Below are 12,209 nucleotides of genomic sequence, written 5' to 3'. Positions count from 1 at the left end.
GTTAAATTAATTCAAGAAAAAATATCGTTTTGTTACATTGGATGCAAAAATTCAGAAAATCAATTGAAATTAAACAGCATAATGTTACTCAGAAGCTCGTGAAGCAAACCACTTCAGTTTTAATATTGGTTACAGTACCTGGATTCGCTTCTTTTAAAACATGCAGAAAGCAAGGAAGATCCTCGTAAGACTCATCATCCGAACCAAATATGCCCTCCAAAGCTTTCCCCTTCGCCCTCCCACATTTTCTGTACGACGCATCCACCCTCAGTTCTTTTAATACCATCTCAAGGAGCCGGACCTTTATTAGGATCATTGTACTTCGCTTTGTACACGGCTGCAATCACCCTTGATGTCGCTTTCTTTAGGTACTTGTTCCTCGTCTCTATTGGGCATGTGTGTTCTAGATTAGCTTTTCTAATCACATAGTAGCCTGACTCCTTCATTTTACAAGCTAGTACCCTCCAGTCACACCTCTCCCCAGAATAACTAACTACAAACGACTATTTCTTGGTTGTCGTCTGAGTGAAGTGAAACATGTTCTTGATGGCGTATATAGCTAAAGCTATCTGGCAATCCTCTTTGTTTGCAAACATCTTACCCTTATAGATACCTTTCCCATCATCCTCAAAAATCCAGATCCGGTATTTCTTCCCTAACATACTGGAGGAATATCAAACTCCTCGTCATCTATATCTTCTAGCTTCCGACCATCCACTGCAGGACCAGGGATCTGTCCACGATCGTGTGACCACATGGTTACATCAACATGGTCACCATCAACTTTTCCGACCTGTTCCAACCCAGCACTTGTCCTCACTTTATTCTCCTCTTTTAAAGGAACAACTCCATTAACTAACACAGTGTGATCAAAACAGGAGTTTGTGTTACACATAACCTCCACCATGTTTACCCGACCAAACTGATCGCCAATGAAGTTCCCCCAAAACTCTTTATCATAGCTTCTTGGGGTCACAACTACATCTGTTACTACAGATTCTTCTTCCTCCTCTACATCTTCAAAACTATCTTCCAATCTGAAAAATTCTTCCACACAACCTAATTGTGTACTTGTCAACCTACGGCCAATTCCCACTTGCTCACCATTACTGCCCTTTATCTTCCCCTCAATTTCTGCCAACTCAGCCATATATTCTTCATCAACCTGGGTTGTCTAAAAAAAAATGCCTTCGAACCTGCTGTTGATGCTTCTCCTAAAAACCCTTCTTCGCTACCGCTATTACTAAGTGCACATGAAGACCCCCAACTACGTTTTTTGCGACTTTCCTCTCTCCAATCAGAATCCTCAGCCTCGTCAGTCATTCCTCTCATCTTAACCTCCTCAAATGTTACAAACAAATTCAACCCACGGTTCTTCCTAAGCATCTCAATATAATACTCAAGACCTAAATTCGTTGTCACAACCACCGGAGGCGTCCTCACCTCCGTCGTCAATTCCATAAACGTTGGGATGCAGTAACTCAGATTTGTCTTCTTCTCCACCAAACCGAATACCCCAACAACTGAATCTTCTAACTCTCGTAACCTTGTTGTTGCAGATAATGGAACAACACGCGACAAAAGTTTATTGTCAACTTTGAATCCCCAAACGCCGTCCTCAGAACAGCGCCAGCTCCTCGATATTATCACACAGAAACTAGGATCTTCACCCTGCATTAAAAATCAAAGCTTAATATCACAGTCATCCACGAACGACATACACAATTGAATTTTTACGGGCACAAAACCTACCTGCGCAGCCATGTCTCGTTCACGGGGACAAAAACCCTACCTTCAACTTTTGTTTCTTATCCACAAACAATCTTCCCATCTACTAAAACATTTGGCAACAACCAATCCAACGGTGGAGAATAAAGCAACATAAAGTATAGGTAAGTTTTAACTTACCACTTACCTTCTATTCTTATGAGGACAAAAAAGTAAAAGGGACATGGACACATAAGCAGCAAACTTGAAGAGTATAGAAAGTTTGGAAAGTAGGTTTTCCTGAAAGAAGTCTACACCAAAGTGGGTGTGGGTGCTATTTTCCGTTATATTTATTAGTTAAAAAAATAAAAAAGCTATTGTCGTTGCATGTATGTACAACATGAGAAAGAGTGTTGTCTTTGTCATTAGAGTGAGGATTTGACGTTTTTTTCTTTATTATTATTTTCTATTTTGCAACCATTTTCTCATATCTATCATTATTATGGGTTTGGAATTTATTTAACAACATACATTTAATATTTTAATATAAATTAAATAAATAATACGATAAACTAGATCCCGGTTAATCTCCTATTTATCAGCTAGGCGCTAGGCTTACTCTCACCGCCTAGGGCAAGTGAATTTTAAAACATGGCCTCTTAAACTGAGCATTATACCTGTGGGCCTTAACGGGTTCAATACATTGCTTTTAGACCCTAACCCGTTTTAAAATCAAATAATTTTAGTTGGGTGCATCTTTTACACTCGTTTATTAACGGATTGTAAATGGGTTTCAACAAGTTACTCCTATTAACAAGTCTGAAAAAAAAAGAGAGAAACCCTAAAATCGCCATGAGAGAGAGAGAGCCGCTGCCATTTTAGATCCGCCTCTCCGGTTGCTTTCCGGCGCCGGAGAGGGCTCCGCCCCGTTTTAGCTTTCTTCTTCTTTGTAGTTCTTCTTCAATCTCCCGCTTCTTGCTAAGTTATCGCCGTCGGTTGGATGCTTTTCGAAGGTGGTGGATCCGGCGAATCCTCGGTGTGTGAAGGGAAGATCTGTTGGGTGGAGGTCGCCGGTGAAGGCTCTGACGAAGACGTTGTTGAACAGCGTCGATTCTTGGCCATGTCTGGTGGATCTGTGGCGAATCCGTTCTGTTTTTGTCACTGGCGGTTTGTGTTGGAAACCGGTGGTCTGTGGGCTTCGGAGAGTAGTGAGGGCGGAAGCTTTTCTTCGACGAGCTTCAGTGGTGGGGTTTTGGTTCTTCTTAGACGAGCTTCAAACCTTACCTCTCACATCAGCCATGGCGGTGTCCTGCAGCAAGGGGCGGTGGCTTTCTTGTTTTTTTTTGTTTTTTCAGTCTGGCCAAGGTGGTGAATGTCTTGTAACTGACCGGAAGTGATGTTGTCTCTTTGAGCTTGCACTCTGAGGTGTTGATATGCTAATATGTGCTTCACTTTCTAATTTTGATGATTAGTATTCTGGTTTGTATAGTTAGTTCGGAGAACCATCTTTTCGGCGGTTATTATAGCTTCATGACTCTTGGTTGGGTCAGTCGGATGTAGTGTCCGTTTTTAGGTTTAAGACCGGAACAGGGAAAGCCGGAGAGACCAAGCTCTTCTGATAATGCACCTTTGGGTGTTAAAGCTATTGGGTCAAGTTCTTCACGTCGATCATGAGGATCACATAGCCAGTTTTTTTAGCAGTTTTCAGTAGTAGCTTAGGCCTCATCTGTGTTAGTATGTGTTTCGTGTCATTTGGTCAATTTAGGTGGTTTAGGAGATGATTTCACTCCGAGTTGTGGAGTGTTATCTATCTCATAGTGGTTTAAAAATGCAATGGTTATCGATTGGGTAGTGTTGGATCCGCATAGTGTTCCAGAGTTGTACTTGATCAACCATTGCATTTGTTTTGGTCCAAGTCTATAGAGGTGAATGTAATGTGCCTATGATTTGGTTGTAACTTTGATTTTGGTGAATGAAATGTTGATGTTGAGAAAAAAAAAAAGTTAGACAAAATAAACGGGTGGCCCGATTAGGTAAAACCGATTTTGATTCTTCGTCTCCGATCGTGCGAGAAGAAGAGAGTCGTCTTCTTTCTCTAAGTTCACTCATATCTTAAAGGTGCCGATTCCAGGTATAGTAACTTAAGACGCTGTTGTGATGCGACTTCTTGAGATTGATTCTGGGTTTGAATTTGGTGATTTGATTATTAATTTTTTGTAATTCGAAAGTTTCAGATATCTATTGTGATTAGTAATTTTTTGTGATTTGATTCTGGGTTCGTCTAGGGACTGTTTCTGGGTTTGAATTTGGTGATTTGATTTCTAATTTTTGGTGATTCGATTGCTATTTACATCATCTTAAGTTTCAGATATCTAAGGTTGTTGAATTTTGAGACTGTACAATCTAGTAGGGTTGTTGAATTTGGGGATTGTACAATATAGTGCTGTGACTTGATGATGCATTGGCGTTAATAACGTATGTACTGTGTTTTATGATCCATTGGTATCATGGGTTTTGTCTTAGAGACTTAGACCATTGACATGTTTATTTGCATAGTGCTGTGACCTGACGATGCATTGGCTTTATACGTTATTGTACTTGTGCTGTGTTTATGAAGCATTGACTTGACGAAGCTTGGTGTGGTGAATATATTAGTATTTTGGATATTGAGTTTGCTTCTCTTGAACCTTTGACATTATTACATCTCCGTTTAAGGTTTTGAATTGGAGTCAAACTTTTGATTTTGGTTGGTTCTGGTTTGAATTGGAGCAGATGGGGTTGTCTTCAGTAAACAGCTAATCGGAATCTTGTGGATTTAGAAACATAAAATCTGTTTTGGTTTTGAAGCACTGGCCTCTGGTTGTCAACTTCACTTTTACCAATGGTTTCCAATTTTTGAAACCTTAACCTTTTGTACTTTGACGCTTGATTCTTCTTCTCTGTCTCTGCATCCGTTTTGCAGGTCTCTTCACTGATTTTCAGTTTTCTCCAGGTTGTCTCTTTTGATCACCCTCTTGATCAGTTTGGTTCCTTGACCACATCTTCTGTTTCTCTACTCTTGTCTCCTTTCTTGTTTGTTTCCGAACTTTTCTGGTTCTTAACTTCACTTACTGATCTTAGCTTCACAGCTTCAGTTTCTGACTCTTTTTGATTGTTTCTTCCACTTGTTGACTTGTTTCTTTCAGCTCCATCTTCATTCATCTCTTTCTTATGATCCACAGGTGATGACTTATCCTGATTTGCAGCAATAGCAAGCCAGCTCCTTGACGACCTGAAAAGGCGTTTTCCTTTGATGCCATCATTGTAGATTCTTCGTTTGTGCGCCACTTGAGGTAAAAGCTCTTCTTGATCGTAGATATCTCAGCTATCTTCCTCCTACTGGATCATAAATAATACAGCCCCCTTTGGTTAAAAGTAACTTCATATCCATTTGCGATCATCTGAGAAACACTCAATAGATTTTTGGCAATCTTAGGAACCAGAAGAACATCTCTGATGAGTCTCTTGCCCTTCTTTGTTGTGACTTCAATGTCTTCCTTTCCTATAGTCGTCTAAACAGCTTTATTAATAGATGTATAGGAACATTGTAATTTGTGTCGAGGTTAGTGAATAGTTTCTCACCTGAAGTCATATGATTTGTGCAGCCACTGTCAATGAGCCAGACGTTCTCTTTAAGAGTTTCTTGACCTTCTTGTCTTGGTGTGAACATATGATAGTCTTCTTCTTCTTCTTTATTATTTTCTTTAATGGCATGAGTTTGTTCTCCATTTTTGTTTTTGCAATCTTTCACTAGATGTCCTGCTTTGCGACAGTGGATGCAGGTTCTCTCCGTTTCTTTCGTAGTTAGGCCTGATTCTACCATTCTTGAGCCAGAACACTTTTTCATTCTGATTGTCTCTTTTGCAGAAACCAAACCACGTATTTTCTCTGTAACTCGTTTTACCTATGTTTGTTTGCTCTTGTTTTCTAGATTCATACTCCTGAAACGTGCATGGAAAGCTCCTTCACCTTCTCCTTTATTATCTAAGAATAATTTCTTCTCATGGGCCTCCAAAGATCCAACAGTTTTCAAATCCTTAGCTTCTTCTGTTAGTGAGGTTTTATGCCTCTAGTATTGGTGTCGGGCAATTTATAGACTGGGAAGCGTCTGTGAGGATGTTGATAAATGCTAACAATGTGACAGTTATTTAACTCCACGATTACCAAGGCAAGAACAAATGGTTCCAATACTTGAAATGATTCGAAGGCAAGTTATGCAGCGTATCATAGAGAGAAAGAGGAAAGCAAATAATCTCAGTCAGGTAAAGTTTCTCTTTATGGTAGTAAGATTTTGGCTAAATGGTGTAAGATTTGGACTGGTACACATAAATGCTTTGATGTTGATCTAAGTGTTGATTCTTGTAGAGTGAGCTTGCCAAGCAGTACATGTTTCATGTGGCAAGTGGCAAATCAGTGGTATTTCATGTGAACATGCATATGGTGCAATACTGGAGGTAAGTTTAGATGCTGAAGATTATGTGTCGAATTTCTTCTGGACTTTTCTTTAGCAATAAAACTATGAAAGATCCACCATTCTAGCTAGAGGACCATGTATGTGGACCAAGTTTCTTACATCATTGATTACCACACCGCCTGAACCAATTCTGCCTGGTAGAAAGAAAGGAGGTAAGAAAAAGAAGTTTCCAAGATCAAAAGGCAAAGAAGAAGAAGATGACAGATTCACAAAAAGAAACACTTGGAAGGGAAGGACGCATTATCTGCAAACAAGCTGGACACAAGGCAGCTAGGTGTAAGGAAAATCCTATACAAAAGTTGAAGGCAAAGGAGATATTACCAAAGAAGAAGTTCATGACTAAGGCAAAGGTTTTGTCTATGTTGCAGTCTGGTTTTGTGTGATATTTACATTGTCGTTTAAGAAGTGATGAGTGATCTAGTTTTAAGACTGTAATTTAGGACTTTAATTGACGAGTGATGGTTTTTCTATCCAAATACATCCAATCATCAAAATAATAAATAGAAAGCAAAGAATCGGGTATATTTGTATCCGAACGGAACCAAACCATATTGTAAGTATTCAAAATAATACAACAAAGGGAACTAAACCAATTTCGTTCAATACTTAACACATAAGTTTACAAAAAAAACATTAAACATTAAAAAATGAAAATACGCATAAATAATTTATTCACCATTTCACTTTTAGCTAGCCACAAGTTATATCTTCCCAGAAGTGCATGAAACACTCTTTTTATTCTTTGAATTATTTCATCCTATTAGAAGCTTTCTCTCCCACCTAAGGCCTGGTCGAATGATCTTCTGGATACCGCATCCTCATCTTCGTAATGATAGGCAAATCCACCATGACTTGTTATATCAATACCAGCCAGCTCTTCCTCCGTAGATATCCTGAGAAGATTGAATCTATGAAGTCCATAAAACAAGGGAACGATTGTCAACGTCACCCACGAGAAGATGACAATGATTTCAACGATCTGTGCTGATAGTAGCTTCCATCCTCCGCCCATCAGCAGTCCGTACGGCCTACTGCCATCGCCCGAATAAACCTCGTTCACAAACTTCTTGGTAGCGAATAATCCGGTGAAGAGTAAGCCCCATGCGCCACAACCACCATGCAGCTGCGCAGCATTGAGAGGGTCGTCAAATTTAAGTTTCTTAGCTAGCTTATCCAGTCCAATCTTGACCAACGCAGCGACAACGCCACACACAATACTAGCCCAAGGATCGACAACAGCGCAGCCTGAGGTGATTGCAACCAGGCCACTCAGTAGTCCTGTACAAGCGTCAGTGACCTTCCAGTGAGATCCTAAGAAACGTTTAGTGAATAATGTGGTCAATGCCGCTGTGCACCCAGCCAGCGTTGTGGTCACTGCGGTTCGTCCGATGGCACTCCACTGACCATAGTAAGGAAACTGCTGCTCGTAGCTTTGCAAGATAGTTAAGAATGACCCTGCATTATAACCATGCCAACCAAACCATACCAGGAAGGTACCTAACACTACAAGGGGAACATCATGACTATGTACAGTAGAAGCCCTTCTTGATCCATCGAACATTCCGACTCTTGGTCCTTCTATGAAAGATCCCCAAAGACCCGCTATCCCGCCGACCATATGAACCACTCCGGATCCAGCAAAGTCGATTGCACCCGAGCTAAGCAAGAGGCTGTTGTGATCTCGTGTTGCACTAGCCCAACCGTTGCTTGACCAAAACCAACGGGAAACTGTGGGATAGACAAAACCAGTTAAATAAAACGAGTACATTAAGTAGGCAATAAACTGTGTACGTTCCGCCATAGAGCCGCTTGTGATTCCCGATGGAGTTATGGCAAAGGTCCACTGGAATAGGAAAAAGCTAAAGTCGTAGCCGGAGGAATCAGGAAAAGAGTTCAAAGCAAAGAAGTTGTGATGATAACCGATAAAACCGTTGGATGGTCCAAAAGCTATGGCAAATCCAAAAATGAAGTAGGAGATAGCACCTATGCAAGCATCCATTATGTTTGTGAGCATGACATTCATGATGTTTTTGGAACGAATAGAGCCAGCAGTTAGCAAAGCAAAACCGATTTGCATAGTAAAAGAGAAATAGGCAGAGAAGAGAAGGTAAGAAGTATTGATGGCTAATGTTATCTCAGAAAACTTTGAGCAAAGGAAAGTTGAAGCATCTGTCATGTTTACTGAATGAAATGAGGAAGAGAATACTGAACAAGTTTCACTTGCCATGAATATATGGAATGAAATGAGTACCTAGCTCCTTGCGGATATTCTTAACTTTTAACCTATATATACACAAGGTAAGTCCATGCATATTTCAACTAATACATCTTTGCTTGTGAAACAAGCTCAATTTACATATGAAAGTGACTCATGAAATATATTTTAAATCAATTAAAATACTCAACCGTACGTGCTAATTCACTACAAAGATAAACAAAAGAAAAAAGGAAAAAAAGAGAGGTGATTGTGACAACCAAGACCATGAACCATCATTGTTAAAGAGAAAGTAGTTGGGAATTTGGGATCAATTACTTCTCTAGTAAATTAGTAGAAAGTGATGTGATGAAGAGTTATAAAAAGTATAGGTAAGAGTGGTAAAAGATACTTTAACATATATAGTCCACGACTCTTATTAAAAATACTTTGATGGAGTATTACAAATAAAAATTCGGACTATTATTCGTAAAGTAGTGCTAGTTCAAATGTCGGTATAGATTGTAGCATTAGTGATTATTTTGAGACTATAAAGTATATATGTGTTTTGCTTGACAAAAAATTACGATAGTCACCAAGTCCATGATATAAATTAAATAATCTTACTTTCTTTGAAAAAAACCCAAATTTTACCAAATATGAAATGCACATATTATAAATGTCTTTTAAATAGTGTGTTTACCTCGTACGTAAAGACTCACATGCACACGCACGGCTTTTTTTTTTGGTTGGGAATTGCACATGCAAGGTTAAAAAACAAAGCAAATTTTCTTCAAGGTTTTGTAGAAACGGGAAATTAATGTACTGGACTGAATAGTGGTAAAAAACAAAACAAAAACAAATAGTCTTAATCCGGTGCGGTCACATTTTCATGGTATATATGAATACTAAAATAAATAAAATTGGGAAGTTGAGTCATAAAACGACAATTAAATTGATTGTATAGTGCGTGAGCCTGTAACAAGAAATATAATATATAATAATAATGAAGTCCACTTTATCAAAAGACAACAAAAAAAGTCCTACTTTGTCCAAAGAAAATTATATCAATAATAATTTCAAGTCAATCGATCTTCACTTTGTCTTTTAAAATGCAAACTCATCCTCACGAATTTTAAACATAACATATGAGAGCTTTTCGGAAAATAAATAAGCATAGCACAACTCACATAAATTTTATAACTTTTAAGCCATGACGTATAATTTTATTTTCCTTACGATTTCAGTTAATTTTTTTCAGTAAATTAAAACAAAAGTTATAACCTGTAAACAAAAATTATAACATGCTCAATGTAAGTGTGAAAGTAAAAAAGAAAATGGTTTAAAAAAAAAAAAAAGAGAGAAATAAGTGAAGCATGATCAAAACTAGGAAACAAAAATTATAACATGCTCAATATAAGTGTGAAAGTAAAAAAAGAAAATGGTTTATAAAAAGAAAAAAAAAAAAAAGAGAAATAAATGAAGCATGATCAAACTAGGAAACAAAAGTTACAACATGTAGCGAAGGTGGTCCGTACATTTCGTCTGATACATCGTTGCTTGTGAAACATGCTCAATGCGTAAGTGTGAAACTGATCTATCAAAATGGTTTATATTTAATTTAATTAAATATTCAACCAACTGTTCAGTATATATAAATAAGGTGATTGTGACTATCATCAAGACACATGAACGATCCATTTAAAGAGAGAGTAGTTGAGATTGTTTCTCTAGTAATTTAGCAGATAGGGATGTGATGAAGAGTACGTAGAGAGTAATGTAAGAGTGACAAAAAATAATAATAATTAATTAATGGTTTGAAGCTTTGATTAGTAATATAGATTAAATGATGAGGTATATTGTATTTGATAGAATATGGTTTGGGACTTGAGTATTCGTTGAGTCATGTATGCTATGCTATAAATATATATCCGTGATCCCAAAGTGAACTTGGGGATCTGTAGATCATTCGATCCGTACTCTATGAGAATGAAACTAATAAGGCAGCTGCTATGAATTGATGAAATCTGATCATCTCATTAATTTCACGGTTCGGTCTACTTCTTTAAGTTATACGACTTTTTAAGAAGATAAATCCAACTAGTGAGCTATTATTAGACCATGTCCAATGGAGCAACCCACATGGATTTCAGAGCCATATTTTTTTTTGGTCTGTCACCCAACTTTTTACGTATTATTAATATATTATCAAGTTAGTAAATATTGGCTCATAACAAACTAGTAGAGCAACACATTCTTTTAGTTTTTTAGAAGACCATATACCTGTGATCTGATTAGAAGACCTCATACCTGTGATATGTTTCTTTGTCTAAAAAGACTGAAGACTTGACAATAACTGTCCAAAAACTCTCTTAAGCCGTGGGTACTAACTAAATCCAATCAAACCAAAGTGTTATGTTTCCCAGTCTCTGTGACAGAGACTGATGATAATTTAAATCCGTGGGTATCTAGAAGAAATCCAACCAAAGTGTTATGTTCCTCAAGACTGATGGATTTTTTAAGCTGTGGGTAAAAGGATTGTTTTTTTTTGTGAGAGGATGCTCCATTGATCCTCCAAGTTCATGAGCCTCATATGAGCTACTCCGTTTCGGCAGAGTTTGAATTCTGGGAATCCGATTCTAAAGAGCTATGATATTATTTCTGTTAGGCCGATGAATCAGAATTCCTTCGATTATGCTTGTGAGAAAGCTGAGGTTTGTAGGTTATGAATCAGAATGTCTCCCCAATTGAGTTTTTTTCTGGTAAAAAATCAATCTTTAGTGTGGGATTAATCAGTTTTTGTAGCTCATTGAAGAGTTGTAGTTAGACTGTTGAAATTTTTCTTGGGAGTTAACTCTTAGTTTGTTGTTTCCTTTCCTAGGTTGATATGATTTCGATTGATTTCACAAACAAGTTGTTACTCGTGGATTGGACTAGGGGGAAGAATCTGATTATATCCAAGTGGTGTTCCTTCAGTCACAGAAAATTAATTCTGGCATGGTTTGTGATTTTTGTGTTCAGATTGATATCTTGAAGCGATTACAGAGAGAAGCATTCTCGGATTTGATGAAACTTAGAGATCCATCTTCTGTTGCAGGTTTTTTATTTCTATATTGGTTGCGTTCTTGCTTTTATTATATTCAGCATTCATATTGTTTGGATCATTTAGACATCAAAGGGTCAATAGTTGACTATCAAAGCTGATTCCAGATTCTCATTGATCTATTTGATAGTTTGGCTTGACGCATATACCCTTACCATATCAAGCTTGACGGTTTTAAACTTAGAAACTTTAAGCCATACTGTTTTGATGGTAGATATTAATGATTGGTTCTCTATTGTTGTTATAGGTACAATCATCTCTAACCTCGCAGATGTGGTTCTTTCGTCCCTCTACAACAACAAAGCCAAGAATGTGCTGCAGGTAAGACTCTTAACCGTCACTTTTTTAATACATGAATTCCATTTTCGCAGTTTTTCATACCATCGAGCATACTGCAGAGTATTCTAAATTGATGTTGGTTATTTGTTTGAGCTACAGGCTGTGAGGAACATTGGGTTTGTTACTCTTTTCACCAGAATTCTTCCTGTTAGGACCCTGCAGGACACATCGATTGGCAATTGCTTTCACTTTTGTGTTTTTACAAGGTAATTCAGCCTCAAAATCTCTTGATGGACTGAAAGACAATGACCCTCAAAATAGCTGATCTAATGATGTTATTACTCCCATGATTCCCTTTGTAACTGTATTTATATCAATTTGTAATATACGGATTACAAAATCCAAAATATTAA

General features: G+C 37.8%; 2 protein-coding genes across 3 annotated transcripts; one reads left to right on the top strand and one right to left on the bottom strand.

Moving 5' to 3' along the window:
- Positions 1-4,479: 4,479 nt before the first annotated feature.
- On the bottom strand, positions 4,480-8,396 carry LOC104773864 (ammonium transporter 1 member 2-like). Its single transcript, XM_010498534.2, has 2 exons — positions 7,037-8,396; positions 4,480-4,873 (listed from the first exon to the last, which is right to left on the bottom strand). The coding sequence occupies exons 1-2, from the start codon at positions 8,394-8,396 to the stop codon at positions 4,830-4,832; spliced, it is 1,404 nt and encodes a 467-aa protein (XP_010496836.2). The 3' UTR covers positions 4,480-4,829.
- Positions 8,397-10,688: 2,292 nt separating this feature from the next.
- LOC104773862 (mitochondrial phosphate carrier protein 1, mitochondrial-like) lies at positions 10,689-12,203 on the top strand. Of its 2 annotated transcripts, none has more exons than XM_010498532.2 (4): positions 10,689-11,128; positions 11,296-11,511; positions 11,765-11,838; positions 11,956-12,203. In XM_010498532.2, exons 2-4 carry the CDS (start codon positions 11,412-11,414, stop codon positions 12,064-12,066), a joined length of 285 nt encoding a protein of 94 aa, XP_010496834.1. In that variant the 5' UTR covers positions 10,689-11,128; positions 11,296-11,411; the 3' UTR covers positions 12,067-12,203. The 2 variants fall into 2 exon arrangements, with proteins under 2 accessions (XP_010496834.1, XP_010496833.1); XM_010498531.2 differs by having other exon boundaries at positions 10,689-11,176.
- The last annotated feature ends 6 nt before the right edge of the window (positions 12,204-12,209 follow it).

This window comes from Camelina sativa, unplaced genomic scaffold, assembly GCF_000633955.1.
Source record: "Camelina sativa cultivar DH55 unplaced genomic scaffold, Cs unpScaffold00680, whole genome shotgun sequence".
Taxonomy (NCBI): domain Eukaryota; kingdom Viridiplantae; phylum Streptophyta; class Magnoliopsida; order Brassicales; family Brassicaceae; genus Camelina; species Camelina sativa.
This window is presented reverse-complemented; position numbering and strand designations above follow the sequence as displayed.

Excerpts from the sequence above, each read along its gene's own strand:
- LOC104773862 (XM_010498532.2), top strand. The coding sequence starts at position 11,412 with ATGGTTTGTGATTTTTGTGTTCAGATTGATATCTTGAAGCGATTACAG. Across the intron at positions 11,512-11,764 it reads AGATCCATCTTCTGTTGCAG|GTACAATCATCTCTAACCTC; the intron begins GTTTTTTATTTC and ends TTGTTGTTATAG. Across the intron at positions 11,839-11,955 it reads AAGCCAAGAATGTGCTGCAG|GCTGTGAGGAACATTGGGTT; the intron begins GTAAGACTCTTA and ends TTTGAGCTACAG.
- LOC104773864 (XM_010498534.2), bottom strand. The coding sequence starts at position 8,396 with ATGACAGATGCTTCAACTTTCCTTTGCTCAAAGTTTTCTGAGATAACA. Across the intron at positions 4,874-7,036 it reads CTATCATTACGAAGATGAGG|AAGTGGAAGAAACAATCAAA; the intron begins ATGCGGTATCCA and ends AAACAAGTCAAC.